The following is a 15,324-nucleotide window of genomic DNA, read 5'->3' on the forward strand; positions in this document are numbered from 1 at the left end:
GGGACGGGGAGACAAGGAGAGAGGAACAAGGGGGACAAAGGGGACAGGGATGGGGGCACAGGGACACTGCGTGTCACACACGGGTGTCACTGACAGTGTCACTGTGTCCCCTGCAGCGCTGGCCTGGCCCCTCCCGGTCCCTGCCCGGGGCCCCCCACCTCCCCCGGCCCCACGGTGGGGACACCCCGGCAGAGGGTGGCCGTGGGCCAGTGTCACCCCCGGGTCACGTCCCTCATGCCTGAGGCCACCCGAGGCTCGTGGCCACACGGGGCCACCGTGACTCACCCAGGACCCACGGAGGTGGGGGGGGGGACACGGGGGACCCACGGGACCCGAAACTCACGGGACCCCCCCAATCCCCTCTGGGGGTCTGCACCACTCCTCCCTGGGGCCCCCCTGACCCCTGTCCCAGGGGAGATGTTTTGGGGTCCCCGAGGTGGGGGATGGCACTGAGAGGCCAAATTTTCCTCAAAAAAAACATTTTTATTAAAACCCAGGAAGACACAGAGCCATGGGGGGGAGCACCCCCAAATCCTGGGGGGAACCAGGGGGGACCCGGGGCTGGGGCCCCCCCCAACCCCCCCCAGACCACATGGGGGCAGCACCCCAAAACCCCCCTGTGAGGTTCGGGACCCGCGGCACCCCCAGGGGGTTTTTGGGGTGCCAGGGGGGTTTTGGGGCGCTGGGGGAGCCTCAGCTCTCGAACCACTTGCCCCCCCGGGCCGTGGTGGGGTTGCTCCCCAAAATCTTCCTCTTGTACCTCTCCACCAGCTCCTGGAACCGCGCCTCGGCCCCCCCGGGGCCCCCCCGGCGCCGCCGCTGGGTCTGGGGGACACAGGGGTGAGGGGGACCCCAAAGCCCCGGAGACCCCGAGCTGGGGGCAGCTCTGGGGGGGCAGTGGAGCAGCGGGGGTGCCCAATTCCCGGGGGGAGAACCCCAAATGCCTACCTGGGGGGGGGGCACCCGGAGCTTCTCCCGCCGCCGAGAGGCCTTGGGGGCTTTGGGGGGCTTGGGGGGCGGCTGAGCCTTCCCCTTGTCCCGTTTCCTGGGGGAAAAAGGGGAATTGGGAGAAGGGGGAAATGGCGGGGGAGAGACCCCGGGGTGCCCCGAGGGGCAGAGACCCCCAGGGAGGGGCAAAGGAAATGGGGAGGGAAAATACAAGGGTTTGGGGGAAAAGAGGGGAGAAAAGAGAGGGAAAAGGGAAGGAATGGGGTGGGAAAAGAGGAAAAAGGGAGGGAAAGGAGAAAGACAAGGGAAAGAGAGAAAAGGGGGGGGCAAAGGGGAAGGAAAAGGGGAGAAATGGGGGAAGGGGAGGTAGGAAAAGGGGTGGGTGGGGGAAGGAGAGGAAAAGGGAAGAGCGGAAAAAGGGCACAAATGGGGGAAAAAAAAAGGGGGAAAAGGAAAGGGAAATGGGGAGAAAACTGAGGGTGGGAGGGGAGGAAAGGGGGATAAGGGCGGGGGCACAGGCCCCCCTCACCTGATTTTGGGGCCGCGGTGGGAGGGCAGTGCCAGCACCTTGGTGCGGGGGGCGCCGGGTGCCCCCCTGTGCCCCGGGCCCTGCGTGCGGAACCCGGCCCAGGGGGTCCCGGGGGGCGTCCCCGGGGGGGGCCGGGGGGCGGCCTGGGGGGCGGCCTGGGGTCCCCCTGAGCCCGCGGGGGGGTCTGGCTGCCCCTGGGGGGGATCCGGGGCTCCCTGGGGAGGCTTTGGGGCTCCCGCGGCCGCCTTGGCCTTGGCCTTGAGCTGTGGGGAAAGGGGGGTCAGCAGTGGGGCCAGGACAGGGGTCAGGGATGGGGCCAGGACAGGGGTCAGGGATGGGGTCAGGGATGGGGACAGTGATGGGGTCAGGGATGGGGTCAGGGATGGGGTCAGCAGTGGGGCCAGGACAGGGGTCAGCAGTGGGGCCAGGACAGGGGTCAGGGATGGGGTCAGGACAGGGGTCAGGGATGGGGTCAGGACAAGGGTCAGGGATGGGGTCAGGGATGGGGACAGTGATGGGGTCAGGGATGGGGCCAGGTCAGGGGTCAGGGATGGGGCCAGGACAGGGGTCAGCAATGGGGTCAGCAATGGGGTCAGCAATGGGGTCAGCAGTGGGGTCAGCAGTGGGGTCAGGAAGGGGTCAGGAATGGGGTCAGGGATGGGGTCAGCAGTGGGGTCAGCGATGGGGTCAGCGATGGGGTCAGCAATGGGGTCAGCAGTGGGGTCAGCAGTGGGGTCAGCAGTGGGGACCCGGGGGCTCGGGGCTCAGGGCTGCCCTACCAGGCCGCGCTGGATCCGCTGCTCCCGCAGCCGCAGCTTCCGCCGGTCCTCCAGCGCAAACTCCACGATCGGGCGCTGGGGGGGCACGGTGGGCACCCCAGAACGCCCCAAAAACCGGGGGGAGCACCCCCAAATACCCCAAAAACTGGAGGGGAGCACCCCCAAATACCCCAAACATCACAGAGCACCCCGGAACGCCCCAAAAACCGGGGGGGACACCCCCAAATACCCCAAACACCAAGGGGGGAACACCCCCCAAATACCCCAAACACCACGGGGCACCCCAAAATGCCCCAAAAAAACAGGGGGAGCCCCCCAAAACCGAGAGGACATTTCTAAAGCTCCCAAAACACCGTGCGGGGCACCCCAACAGCCCAGGGGACACCCTGAACCCCCTCAAGCACTGGGGATGTCCTCACAACCCAGGGGGAGATCCCAAAACCCCACTGAAAGCCCAGAAACCTCCATGTGAAACACTGCGGGGGGGTAACCCAGAACACCCCAAAAAACTGGGGGGCACCCCAAAACACCCGGGGGAACCCCAGAGTACCCCGGAGAACCCCCAGAACCCACGGGGCACCCCAAAATCCCCCAGGGGATCCCAGGAAAACCCAGGGGGACCCCCGGAATGCTGGGGGCAGCTCTGGGGTGTGGAAACGGGGTTCCCTGGATTTGGGGTGCCCCCACTGACCTTCTGGGCCCCGAAGAGGTCGGGGTTGTTGTTGAGGCGCCGCAGGGCCCCCAGGGCCTCCTCGTGCTCCCCAAACTCCACGAAGGCGAACCCCAAAGATTGGCCCTGGCCCCGCAGCTCCCGCATCACCCGGCACTGGGGGAGGAAGGGATGGGGTCACCCCAAAAACATCCCCTGGGTCACCCCAAAACCCACCCAGGGCACCCCAAAACCCACCCAGGGCATCCCAAAAACATCCCTGGGTCACCCCGAACTCTTCTGGAGTCACCCCAAACCTTCCCCTCCCCCTGCACCCCCTGGCACTGGCACGTGGGGATGGGGTCCCCCAACCCCCCCCGACCCCCCCGGAGAACCCCAACATCCCCCAGGGGACTCAGCAGGGACCCCCCCCACACCCCAAACCCCTCCTGGGGGGGACCCCAAGTGCCCTGCAGCCCCAAATCAGCCCCAAGTGGCCTCCAGGAGCCAGAGGAGAGGACACCGAGCCCAGGGGGACACAGGGGGACACGGGGAGACACGGGGGGACACGGGGGGACATTAGGGGACACAGAGGGACATGGGGGGACACAGAGGGACATGGAGAGGCACAAGGGGACACGGAAGGACACGGGGGGACACAGAGGGGACATGGGGGGACACGGGGGCACACAGAGGGACATGGGGGGACACGGGGGCATACAGAGGGACATGGGGGGACACGGGGGCACACAGAGGGACATGGGGGAACACGGGGGGACCCCAGCGCCCCCACCTCCTTGATGAGGGGGCCCCTGTGGCCGGGGCCCCGCAGGAGGCGGCGCAGCAGGGCGCGCAGCCGCGGCGTGTCCAGCGCCTTGGGCAGGTTGTGCAGGCACAGCCGCGTCCGCGACACGCCGACGTTGGGGTCCTGCAGCCGCCGCCGCTTCAGCTCCTCGAACTGGGGGGCACCAGGCTCAGCGGGGCCGGGCCGGGCTGGGGGGCGCCCCCAAAGCCCCCCCGGAGCCCCGCGGGGGCCCCACTCACCCGCGCTCGCTTGGCCATGTCCGAGTCGCTGACGCCCTCGGCAGCGCGGGAGCCCGGGCGGATGGCTGGGGTGGGAATCGGGGGGTCAGGGGATTTGGGGGGCTCAGGGGAATGGGGGAGCCCGGGCGGATGGCTGGGGTGGGAATTGGGGGGTCAGGGGATTTGGGGGGCTCAGGGGAATGGGGGAGCCCGGGCGGATGGCTGGGGTGGGAATTGGGGGGTCAGGGGATTTGGGGGGCTCAGGGGAATGGGGGAGCCCGGGCGGATGGCTGGGGTGGGAATTGGGGGGTCAGGGGATTTGGGGGGCTCAGGGGAATGGGGGAGCCCGGGCGGATGGCTGGGGTGGGAACTGGGGGGGTCAGGGGATTTGGGGGGCTCAGGGGAATGGGGGAGCCTGGGCAGATGGCTGGGGTAGGAATTGGGGTGCCAGGGGATTTGGGGGGGATTTGGGGGGCTCAGGGGAATGGGGGAGCCTGGGCAGATGGCTGGGGTAGGAATTGGGGTGCCAGGGGATTTGGGGGGCTCAGAGGAATGGGGGAGCCCGGGGGGATGGCTGGGAATGAGGAAATGGGATAATTTTGGGAATTTGGGGGGTCAGGGGATAATGGGAGAGCCTGGGCAGATGTTTGGGGCAGGGAATGGGGGTGTGGGGGGATCACAGAAATTCGGTGGGAAAAAGGGGGGGGGGTCAGGGGGGGTTTGGAAGGGTTTGAGAAGCGTTGGGGGGCAGAGGGAATGAGGGGTTGGGGGATGTGGGGACCACGGGAAAATAGGGGCCGGGGGTCCTCAGGAGAATGGGGAGGTTTGGGGGGTCACGGAGGGAGAACAGGGGGTCAGGGAGGGCCGGGGGCATGGGGGGCACTGACTCACCCCCCTCCCGGGCCAGGTACAGGTTCCTGGTGCCGCTTCGGGGCCGGGCCGCCCCCGAGCCCCCCTGGAGCCCCCGGGCCTGGTCCCGGCTCAGGGCGGGGTCCACGCGCAGCAGCCGCCCCCCGACACGGAGCCCCCCGCCCTGGGGACACCGGGGTCAGGGAGGGACCCCCAGACACCCCCAAACCCACAGCATCCCCCAAATCCCCCCACAGCCCCTCAAAACCCCCCAAACTCTCACCCCAACAAAACCCCAAACTGCCCCCAAAACCCTCCCCCCCAAACTCCCCTCAGCCCCTCCCCAGCCCCCTCATGATCCTCCAAACCCTGCCCCAAAACCCCCCAAACCCCCCCAGGAGCTGCCCCCCAGCCACCCCCGGAGCCCTGACACCCCCTGGTGTCCCCATCCCGGGGGTCTCTGTCACTCCGGGGGTCCCTGCTGCCCCCCAGGGTCCCCCCTCACCTCGGGCCCCTCCTGAGCAGCCTCGATGCATTTCTGGGCCCCCTCGCGGGTCTCAAACTGGGCAAAGGCAGAGCCTGGGGGGGGTGGGGGGGTCAGGGGGACACGGGGGGAGCCCCCAGGGGAGGGGGAGCCAACCCCAAATGTGGAACACCCCCAGTTTGAGAACCACCCCAAAACTGAGATAATCCCCCCGCCCCCAGCAAACATTTCCCAGGGAAACCCTTCTCAAAAATGGGAGACCCTCCCCCAAATATGGAACAGACACCCCCAAATGTGGGACACCCCCCCCAAAACACGCTACCCCAAAATCTGAGACCCCCTCCAGCTCCCAGCACCCCCAAAGGACTCTCTGGGGTACCCCCTCCCAGAGACCCCCCCCCAGGACTCCCCGAGGTGTCCCCCATGCTCCGGGGTGCAGCCCCCCTTCTCCCTGCCCCTTTCTGGGGGTCTGGGTGTGGGGGAGCAGCACCTGGCACCCCCCTGTCCCACCCTTGGGGGTCCCCCAGCCCCGCCCCACCTTTGGGGGTCCCGGTGTGGGGGTGCAGCACCAGCCGGACGTAGCAGAGCCCCCCGAACTGGCCCAGGCTCTCCTCCAGCTCCTCCTCCTCGGTGTCGAACGAGAGGTTCCTGGGGGGGCCGGGGGCTCAGGGGGGTCCGGGGCGCCCCAAGGACGGGGTCCCCCGGCCCCCGGCCCCCCACTCACCGGATGAACACGGTCCTGCCCTCGCCCACGTCCGACGGCCGCGGCCGGCGCTTGCGGGGGGGCTCCTCTGCAACGGGGGGGTTAGGGCACCTGGGAGCCCCCCAGGGGCACCCCCGGACCCCCAGGAACCCCCCCGGACCCCCAGAAGTGCCCCTGTCAGACCCCTCAGACTGCCCTAAGCCCCTCCCTGGAACCTCCCCAGACCCCTTCACCTCTCCCACAGGCCCCCCAAAAACCCTCAGGAGCCCTCCAACCCTCTCCAAACCTCCCAAGCACACCCCAAACCCCCCCAGGAGCCCTCCAGCCCATCCCAAATCCCCCCCAGAACCACCCAGCCCATCCCAAACCCCTCCAGGAGCCCCCCAGCCCACCCCAAACCCCCCCAAAAATGCCCAGCCCATCCCAAACCCCCCCAGAAGACCCCAGCCCTCTCCAAACCTCCCCAGCCCATCCCAAACCCCCCAGGAGCCCCCCAACCCCCCAAAAGCCCCCCAGATTCTGCCAAAGCCCCTCCAAACCCCACAGAACCCCCCCGTCCCAGAAGCCCCCAGCCCCAGCCATGCCAGTACCCAACAAACCTTCCTCGTCCTCTTCATCTTCATCCTCCTCATCCTCTTCTTTTTCTTCATCTTCCTCCTGCTCTTCATCTTCTTCCTCTTCATCTTCTTCCTCTTCTTCTTCCTCAGTTTCCTCCACCTCCTTTTTTTTCCTGTGCCCCAGCCCAGCTCTGACCCCTGGTCCCCTTTTTGGGGTCTGCCGGGGCGGCTGCGCAGCTTCTTCCTCCTCTTCTTCTTCCTCTTCTTCTTCCTCTTCTTCCTCCTCTTCCTCTTCTTCTTCATCTTCATTTCCTTTATCCCCCTCCTCCTCTTCTTCCTCTCCTTGCTCTTCCTCTTTTCCCTTGTTTTCCTGCCCTTTCTCCTCTTTCTCTGTAAGAGCAGGGGGTGTGGGGGGGTCAGAGTCACCCCTCACCCCCCCAAATCCCCGGGGTGAGCCCAGCCCCTCACATGGGGGGGGGGGATTTGGGGTCTCACGGGGGGTTTGGGGAGTCTCAGGCAGTTTGGGGGGTTTGGGGGATTTGGGGCAGTTTTGGGGGCTCACCGAGGGTTTGGGGGCAGTTTTGGGGGCTCATGGGGATTTGGGGGTAGTTTTGGGGTCTCACCGGGGGTTTGGGGGGGTCTCAGGCAGTTTTGGGGGCTCACGGGGATTTGGGGGCAGTTTTGGGGGCTCACCAGGCGTTTTTGGGGCTCCCTGTGTCCCCTGGTACTTGTCCTTGGCCACGGCCCAGTCCACGGCCAGGGGCCGCCCTGGCGGGCACAGGGGGGGGGTCAGAGCCCCAAATTCCTGAGGGGCCCCCGTGCCCCACAGATCCCCCCTCCGTGTGCCCCTTCCCCAGAGACCCCCCAGCGCCCCCAGTGCCCCCCAGCTCCCACCCCTCACCCCCCATTTCCCCCAGACCCCCCCAAAACTCTGATCTCCTCTGTGTGGAGACCCCCAGCACCCCCAACCTCCCCAGGGCCCCTGCTGAACCCCAGGACCCCCCCCAGGACCCCCAGCCCACCCCAGGACCCCCCAGACCTCTGAGCTGGGCCCCCCAAGGACCCCCAGACCTCTGAGCTGGACCCCCCCAGACCTCTGAGCTGAACCCCCCAAGGACCCCCCAGGACCCCCAGCCCCCCCCAGGACCCCCAGACCTCTGAGCTGAACCCCCCAAGGACCCCCCAGGACCCCCAGCCCCCCCCAGGACCCCCAGACCTCTGAGCTGAACCCCCCAAGGACCCCCCAGGACCCCCAGCCCCCCCCAGGACCCGCAGACCTCTGAGCTGGGTCCCGTTGAGCCCCCCCAGCGCCGCAGCCGCCTCCCGCAGGTTCCGGAGCTGGACGAAGGCGAAGCCCCTCGGGGTCCCGTCTGCAAGAGCCCCCCCAGAGCCCCCCCAGAGTGAGGCCCCGGCCTGGGGGGGCGGTGGGAGCACCCCGGGGGGCTCAGGGGGGCTCTGGGGGCTCACCAGGCTTCCGGGGCACGTTCAGCTCCAGCACGGGGCCAAAGGGGGCGAAGAGACCCCGGAGCTCCTCCTCGGAGCACTGCGGGGACAGGGGGGGCAGGGGGGTCACTGTGGGGTCACCGTGGGGTCACTGTGGGGTCAGGGGGGTTGGTGGGGGGGGTCAGGGGTGTCACTTTGGGGTCAGGGGGGTTTGTGGGGTCACTGTGGGGTCAGGAGGATTTGTGGGGTCACCGTGGGATCAGGGGGTTTTGTGGGGTCACTGTGGGGTCACGGGAATTTGTGGGGTCACCTTGGCCTCAGGGAGGTTTGTGGGGTCACTGTGGGGTCAGAAAGGTTTGTGAGCTTGGGGGGGTCACTGTGGGGTCAGGGGGGTTTGTGGGGTCACTGTGGGGTCAGGGGGGTTTGTGGGGTCACTGTGGGGTCAGGGGGGTTTGTGGGGTCACTGTGGGGTCAGGGGGGTTTGTGGGGGCTGGGAAGCCCTGGGGAAGGGGGAGCACTGGGGGGCTCTGGAGGGGGCTGGACATGAGGGGCACCAGGGGTTTGGGGGTCCTGGGGGCCTTCAGGGGCTGCAGGGGAGATGCCTTGGGGTCACTGAGGGGGGGGGTCTAGGGGGAATTGGGGGGGGGGGTCCTGGGGATGGGGGAGTGCCGGGAGGATCCCTGCGGGGGTCCCTGGAGGGATGGGGGGCTCCAGGGGTCCTGGGGGGTTGGGGGCCCTCGGGGGACGCCCGGGGGTCCCGGGGGGTTGGGGGCCCTCGGGGGATGCCCGGGGGTCTCGGAGGCGCCCCTAACCCGGGGCGCCCCCCCACCTGGAAGCTGAGGTTGCGCAGGATCAGCCGCGCCTTGCGGGAGGGGCCCCGCGGCTTCTTGTCCCGGGGGGCCTGCGGGGGGGGCTCCCCCTGCTCGGCCCGCGGCCCCCCGGGCCTGCCCCTGTCCCTGGGCCGGGCCGGGGTGACCGCCAGGCGCCGCCCGCCCAGCTCGGGGGGCTCCCGCAGCGCCCGCGCCGCGTCCTCGGCCAGGGAGAACGTCACGTAGCCGAAGCCGCGGCATTTCGGGGAGCCTGGGGGGCGGGGGGGGCCGTCAGGGGCCGGGCTCCTCCGGCACGGCCCCGCCGGGACCCCCAAAACCGGCCCTGCCCCGGGACCCCCACTCTGGAGGCAGCTGAGTGCCCCCATCCTGCTCCCCAAATTCCTGCTCCCGAAAATCCTGCTCCCCCAGATTCCTGCCCCCCAAATTCCTGCTCCCCAGAGCCCCCCAGTCCCTCCGCCCCCGCCCAGGCCGCCCCGGTGTCCCCCCCAGCCCCAAATCCCAGTCCCAGCCCCCCAGCTCCGGCCCCAATCCCAAATGTCACCTCCCCTCCCAAGACCCTGCTCCCATCCCCCCGGACCCCCCCCCCCACATCGCAACCCCAGCCCCCCCCACTCCCCTCAGCCCCCCAAACTCCGACCTCGGACGCCCCCAGACCCCAGCCCCAAATCCCTCCGTGCCCCCAGGTCCTCCCCGCCCCCGGCTCAGGCCCCTCTGCTCCCACCCTCGGCCCCCCAAATCCCACTCCCAGCCCTCCCAAGCCCCCCAGGACCCAGTCGCAGCCCCCAGCCCCCATTTCCAGCCCCTGCAGCCCCCCCAGACCCCGCTCCCAGCCCCAACCCCCGCTCCCATGGCGCTTCCGACACCGCCAAACCCCGCTCCCCGCTCCCCCCGGCCCCCCCCCCCGGCGCGGACCCTTCTCGGTGACCACGAAGCAGCGGCGGATCGGCCCCAGGTGCCCGAAGAGCCGCTCCAGGAGCGCGGCGGTGGCTCCGGCGGGGAGGCCCCGCACCAGCACCGTGCGCGGCTCGGGCGCCGCCATCTTGGCTCGCGGGGCATGCCGGGAGCGGGGCGGAGCGGCGCCCGGGGCCGGGCGGGGTGAGCGCGCCCCCTGGCGGCGCGGAGGACCGAGGGGCGGGGGCGCCCCGGGGGTTCGGGGGGACAGAGGGGTCGGGGGGACAAGGGGGGGACACAGGGCCCCACAGCAGAGCCCAGAGGGTTCGTGGGGGCTCGGGGGGTCCCGCCCCGCGGGAACGGGGTCGAGAGGCCCTCGGGGTACCGTTACAGGGACCGGGGTGCGTTCGGGGGTCCCGTATTGGAGCTGGGACGGGGGGGGGTCAGAGGGGCTCGGGGGTCCCGCCCCAGGTCGGGGGGTGCTCGGGGGTCCGCCCGGGGGTGTCACACACATCCTTCGCACGTGGCACTTTATTGGGTACACGTTGGAGGGGAACTGGGAGGGGGCATGGGGGATTTTGTGGGGCCCCAGGTCGTCACCAACATTTGGAGGTCTCGGGGACGTGGGGGGCACTTTATTACCCGTATTGGGGGGGTCACAGGGAACTGAGGGGCGTCTGGGGGGTCCCCAGACTGGCACCAGCACTTGGAAGGCTCAAAGACTGGGGGGGGGGGCGCTTCTTACCCGTATTTTGGGGGTCTCAGGTAATTGGGGGTTCCCCAGGTGGGCACCAGCACTTGGGGGTCTCGAGGACTTGGGGGACAGCTGGGGAGGTCCCCAGAGTGGCACCAGCCACTGGAGGGCTCCGGGCTTTGGGTGGGGCACTTTGTTCCTCGTATTTGGGGGTCTCAAGGACTTGGGGGGCGCCTTGGGGGTCCCCAAGTCCTTATCAGCACCTGGGGGGCTCAGGCGGGGCGGGCAGTTTCTCACCCCACTTCGGGGGGACTTGGGAACTTCGGGGGGGGGGGTCCCCAGATTGTCACCAGCACTTGGAGGGGTCTCGGAGACATGGGGGGGGGCAGTTTGTTACCCGTATTTGGGGGTCGCGGGGACCTGGGGGGGAACCTTGGGGATCCCCAGGTTGTCATCAACACTTGGGGGTCTCGAGTACATGGGGGGGGGGCTGTCCCCGGATTGTCACCCGTATTGGGGGGGTCTCAGGGACCTGGGGTGTCCCCGGATTGTCACCAGCACTTGGGGGGGTCTCAGGAATTTGGGGGTCCCGACGTTGTCACCCTCATTTGGGGGTCTCCGGGGCTTGGGGGGCGGCTCGGGGGGTCCTGGGGGTCTCTGGCCGGGGTGTCTCCGCTGCCCCGCGGGGTGGGGGGGGGGGTCACGCAGCGCCCTACAAGTCTATGGTGTCGCTGCCGGGGCTGCGGCCGCCCCCGCCCGCGGGGGGCTCGGGGCCGCCCCCGCCGGGGCCCCGGGGGGCCGGGGGGGGCCGGGGGCTCCCCTCCGCCCAGCTCTGCGACGGCCGCAGCGGGGGCGGCGCTGCCCGGGGGGCGCCGGGGGTCGGCCCCGCCCGGGCCGAGGGGGCGGCAGCGGGGTCCCCCCCCCGAGCCGCCCCCGGAGCCCCCCCGGAGGAGCCCCCGCAGGAGGCGGCGCGGGACAGCCCGGGGGGGCGGGGGGCGGTGGGGGGGCCGCGGGGGGCGGCGCGGCTGGGACCGCCTGGGCCGGGGGCACCGGGGGGGCCCGCCGCGCCAGGCCCCCGTGTCCCAGCTGCGCCAGGCGGGGCAGGGCCCTGTGTGCCAGGTGTTCCAGGTGTTCCAGGTGTTCCAGGTGTGCCAGGTGTGCCGCTGGTGGCGCCGGCGGTGCCGGCGGTGCCCGGTGCCGCTGTCCCAGAGGTGCCGGCGGTGCCAGTTCCCGGGGTCGCAGTTTCGCTGTCCCTGGTTGTGCCGGGGGTGCCACGCTCTGTCCCGCCGGCTGTGCCAGCTGTGCCGCTTGTTCCAGCTGTGGCAGCTGTGCCAGGTGTTCCGGCTGTGCCAGCTGTGCCGGCTGTGCTGGTTGTTCCAGCTGTGGCAGGTGTTCCAGCTGTGCCAGGTGTGGTGGCTGTGCTGGTTGTTCCAGCTGTGGCAGGCATACCGGCTGTTCCAGCTGTGCCAGCTGTGCCGGCTGTGCCAGGTTTGCTGGTGTTTCCATCTGTGCCAGGTGTTCCAGCTGTGCCAGGTCGGCTAGCCGTGCCAGCTGTGCCGGGTGTGGTGGCTGAGCCAGGTTTGCTAGTTGTGCCAGCTGTGCCAGGTTTTGCAGCTGTGCCGGCTGTTCCAGCTGTGCCAGGTTTTCCAGCTGTGCCGGGTGTTCCAGCTGTGCCGGCTGAGTCAGGAGCGCCAGCTGTGCCAGGTTTTCCAGCTGTGCCAGCTGTTCCAGCTGTGCCAGGTTTTCCAGCTGTGCCGGCTGTTCCCGGTTTGCCAGCCTTGCCGGCTGCGCCGCCTGTTCCACCCGTGCCGGCCCCCGCCGCGCCGGGGCCGCCCGCTCCCGCAGCCCCGGCTGTGCCCACGGCGCTCACCGTGCCCAGCCCCGGCATGGCGGCGCTGCCGCCCCCCGGTAAGGCGGTGGTGCTGGCGCCGGTGCTCGCGGTGCTGCCGGCGGTGCCGGCGGTGCTGATGACGCTGATCTCGGTGCTCCCGAGCACGCTGACCCCGTTGCTCTTGGTTTTCCCACCGTTCCCGGCGCCGCCCGGGACGCCGATCCCGGTGTTCCCGGTGCCCGCGGCGTTCCCGACGAGGCCGATCCTGGCGCTCCCGGTGCCGCCGTTCCCGGCGCGGAACATTCCCGGCGCTCCCAGGGCCTCGTCGATGGAGCGGCGCAGGTCGATGGGAGAGGGGGGCCGGTACCCGGCCGTGGGGTCCCCGTCCGCATCCAGGGGGGACTCGGGGGACCCCCCCGCCTCCTCCCCCGGCCCCCGCCCGCCGCCGCCCTCGGGGGGCTCGGGAGGGCCGCCGGGGGCGGCGCGGCCGCTCGGGGGGGCCGCGAACGCCAGCGCCGCCAGCGCCCCCCCCATGGCGAGCTCGGCCAGGCGCCCCCCCGAGCTGCAGCCCCCACCAGGCCCAGGGCCCCGGGGCGGGGGTCGCCGCCCACCCCCAGGCCTGCAGCGCCCCGAAGAGCTGCAGCCCCGCGCTCAGCGCCGCCCCCGCCGCCCCCACCAGCCGCGGGACCCCCGCCCGCGCCCCCCCCCCGCGCTTGCCGCGCCCCCCGCCCCCCCCGCACCGCCGCAGCCCCCCCAGCGCCAGCGCGGCCGCCAGAGCGGCGAACAGAGCCCGGGGCAGCAGCAGCAGCGCCGCGGGCCCCCCCAGCGCCGCCACGGCCCCCACGGCCCCCAGGGCCCCCCCCAGGTGCAGCACCCCCAGCGCCAGCAGCAGCGGGGCGCCCCGCGCGGGGGGGGCCAGCGCCAGCCCCCAGCCCAGGCACGGCAGGGGCAGCTCGAACAGGGCGCGGGCGGCGGGGGGCGGCAGGCGCCCCCCCAGCTCGTAGGGGTCGAAGAAGAGGGGGAAGGCGCGGGCGAAGGCCGACGCGGCCAGCAGCCCCCCCAGCAGCCTCGCCAGCCCCGGCCGGCGCCCCCCCAGCAGCAGCAGCGCGCCCAGCGCGCCCAGCAGCGCGAAGGCCGCCCCCGCCCCATAGACGTGCCCCCCCCAGGCCGCGCCCCACAGCGCCGCGGCCTCGGGCCAGGGGGTGCCCAGCGGCAGGAAGTGGGGGGGCCAGGAGAAGGGGGGCGCGGGGGAGGCCCTGCCGGGGTCGGGCCCCCCCGAGCCGCAGGCGGATCCGGGGGTGCAGGCGGAGGCGGCGGCGGGGGGCGGCGCGGCCCCCCGGGAGGGCTGGCGGCCGGGGGAGAGCGCTGCGGGAGACGGGGGGGGGGGGGGGGGTCAGCTGGGGGAGGGGTCCCCACGTCCTGGGGGCGCCCCGAACCCCGCCGTTGTTCCTGCCGGGACGCCCCGTGTCTCCCGGGTACCCCCCCGCACCCCGCATCTCACCAGGAATCCCGAGGGAGGCAGCCGCGCCCCCCCAGCCCCAGCGCCCACAAGCCCACCGATCTCCCCGTTTGCCCAGCACCCCCCAATCCACAGCCTCGCCCCCCCAGACCCCGCGTTCCCCCCGGACCCCCCCGAGCCCAGGATGCCCCCACATCCCAGGACCTCCCCGTTCTCCCAGCCCCCCATTAAATGCAGGACACTCCCACCCCCCAGGACTCCCCCAGTTCCCAGACCCCCCCAGCCCCCAAAGCCCCCAGGTCGTCCCCAAATCCCCCCCCCCCAAAATGCCTGCCCCCCACCTGGCTCCGCGCCGCTCCCCGCCTCGTCCAGCTCCAGGGACGCGTTGCCCCTCTCGGCGCCCATCTTGGGGGGCCCCGTGGGAAACAGGAACCCTGGGGAGGGGGGGGGCACCGAGGTGTTGGGGCGTTCCTCAGGTTTGGGGGGCCCCGGGGGGCCCGGCCCGCCCCCGGCACTCACCGGCGGCGCTGAGTCTCCCGGCCAGCTCCGAGAGGCCCGGCAGGAACCGGGGGCGTCCGGGGGGGCCCCCCAGGAGGCTGGTAGGGGGCACGGCCGCCCCCGAGCCCCCCGGGGGGGGGTCCAGCCCCGCTGTCAGGTCGATGGCGATGTCCAGCTCCAGCTGCTTGTCCCGGGGGCGCCCCGGAGCGGGGGTCGTAGCCCCGCGGCCAGGGGGGCCCCCCCGGCCCCCCGCCTCCTCCGGGGGCCCCGCGGAGCCCTGCTCCTCGCCGGGGTCAGGCAGGGTGGGGGGCGCGGCGCTCCGGGGGGGGCCCGGCCTCTTGGGGGCGCTCGGGGGGGTGGGGGGCGCGGGGGGGCGCGGCCCCCCCTGGCTCCGCACCTTGATCTTGAAGTTGAGGCCGAGGTTGAGGGACAGGACCGGGGAGTCGCTGTGGGGCGCGGCGGGGCCCGGGGGGGTCCCCGGGGGGCTGGTGGGGGGCGGGGGGGGCGGCGGCCGGGGCCGACAGGCAGAGCAGCGCCAGCAGCAGCCGGGGGGCGGCCGCCCCCCCCACCGGGGACATCAGGGACATCGGGAGCGGCTGTGGAGAGGGGGTCAGAGATGTCACCACCCCGGCATCCCAGAGCCCCCCCATGGCACCCCGGAGCCCCCCCATGGCACCCTGGAGCCCCGGCAGCCCCCAGGGGAACATTCTGAGGGGGGGACAGGAGCGCCCCGCGGGCAGGGACAGGATGGGACGGGCCATCAGGGATGGGCACACGGGAGCGCTCCAAGGGAGGGGACAGGAGGATCCCGGGTGGGGGGGGGGGACACCGGTCCCCGGGGGGAGGACAGGAGCAGCCCGAGGGGGAGCAGGGGGCACCCCGAGTTAGGGACAGGAGCACCTGTGGGGACACAGGAGCCCCCAAGGAAGGGGCAGGAGCAGCCCGGGTGCCGCGGTGGCACTCGGGGACGGGGGGCACGCGGGGCCGCCCCGCCGCGGGGGCGTGCGGAGGTGCCCCCTCCCCCGGAGCTCCCCCCGCCCGCGCCGGGTCCCTAATCGGGGTGACAGGGGCTGTCGCCGCGGGGCGGCACCGCGCCCGTCAGGGCGGCGGCGGCGCGGGGACGACGGATGCGAAGTGACACGCGGGACACGCGGGGA

At 71.7% G+C, this 15,324-nt stretch overlaps 1 protein-coding gene across 1 annotated transcript; it reads right to left on the reverse strand.

Annotated features, from left to right (window-relative positions):
• Window positions 1-462: 462 nt before the first annotated feature.
• On the reverse strand, window positions 463-9,833 carry RBM28 (RNA binding motif protein 28). The gene is made up of 17 exons (XM_053941982.1): window positions 9,707-9,833; window positions 8,794-9,044; window positions 7,989-8,064; window positions 7,799-7,891; window positions 7,215-7,289; window positions 6,564-6,911; window positions 5,986-6,052; window positions 5,800-5,909; window positions 5,283-5,356; window positions 4,820-4,961; window positions 3,950-4,014; window positions 3,699-3,863; window positions 2,948-3,082; window positions 2,257-2,331; window positions 1,478-1,740; window positions 949-1,045; window positions 463-825 (listed from the first exon to the last, which is right to left on the reverse strand). Exons 1-17 carry the CDS (start codon window positions 9,831-9,833, stop codon window positions 694-696), a joined length of 2,295 nt encoding a protein of 764 aa, XP_053797957.1. The 3' UTR covers window positions 463-693.
• Between the last annotated feature and the right edge of the window lie 5,491 nt (window positions 9,834-15,324).

The sequence above is a fragment of the Vidua chalybeata genome, chromosome 5 (assembly GCF_026979565.1).
Source record: "Vidua chalybeata isolate OUT-0048 chromosome 5, bVidCha1 merged haplotype, whole genome shotgun sequence".
Classification (NCBI taxonomy): domain Eukaryota; kingdom Metazoa; phylum Chordata; class Aves; order Passeriformes; family Viduidae; genus Vidua; species Vidua chalybeata.

Excerpts from the sequence above, each read along its gene's own strand:
- RBM28 (XM_053941982.1), bottom strand. The coding sequence starts at position 9,833 with ATGGCGGCGCCCGAGCCGCGCACGGTGCTGGTGCGGGGCCTCCCCGCC. Across the intron at positions 1,046-1,477 it reads CACCGCGGCCCCAAAATCAG|GAAACGGGACAAGGGGAAGG; the intron begins GTGAGGGGGGCC and ends TTTTTCCCCCAG. Across the intron at positions 826-948 it reads TCCGGGTGCCCCCCCCCCAG|ACCCAGCGGCGGCGCCGGGG; the intron begins GTAGGCATTTGG and ends TGTGTCCCCCAG.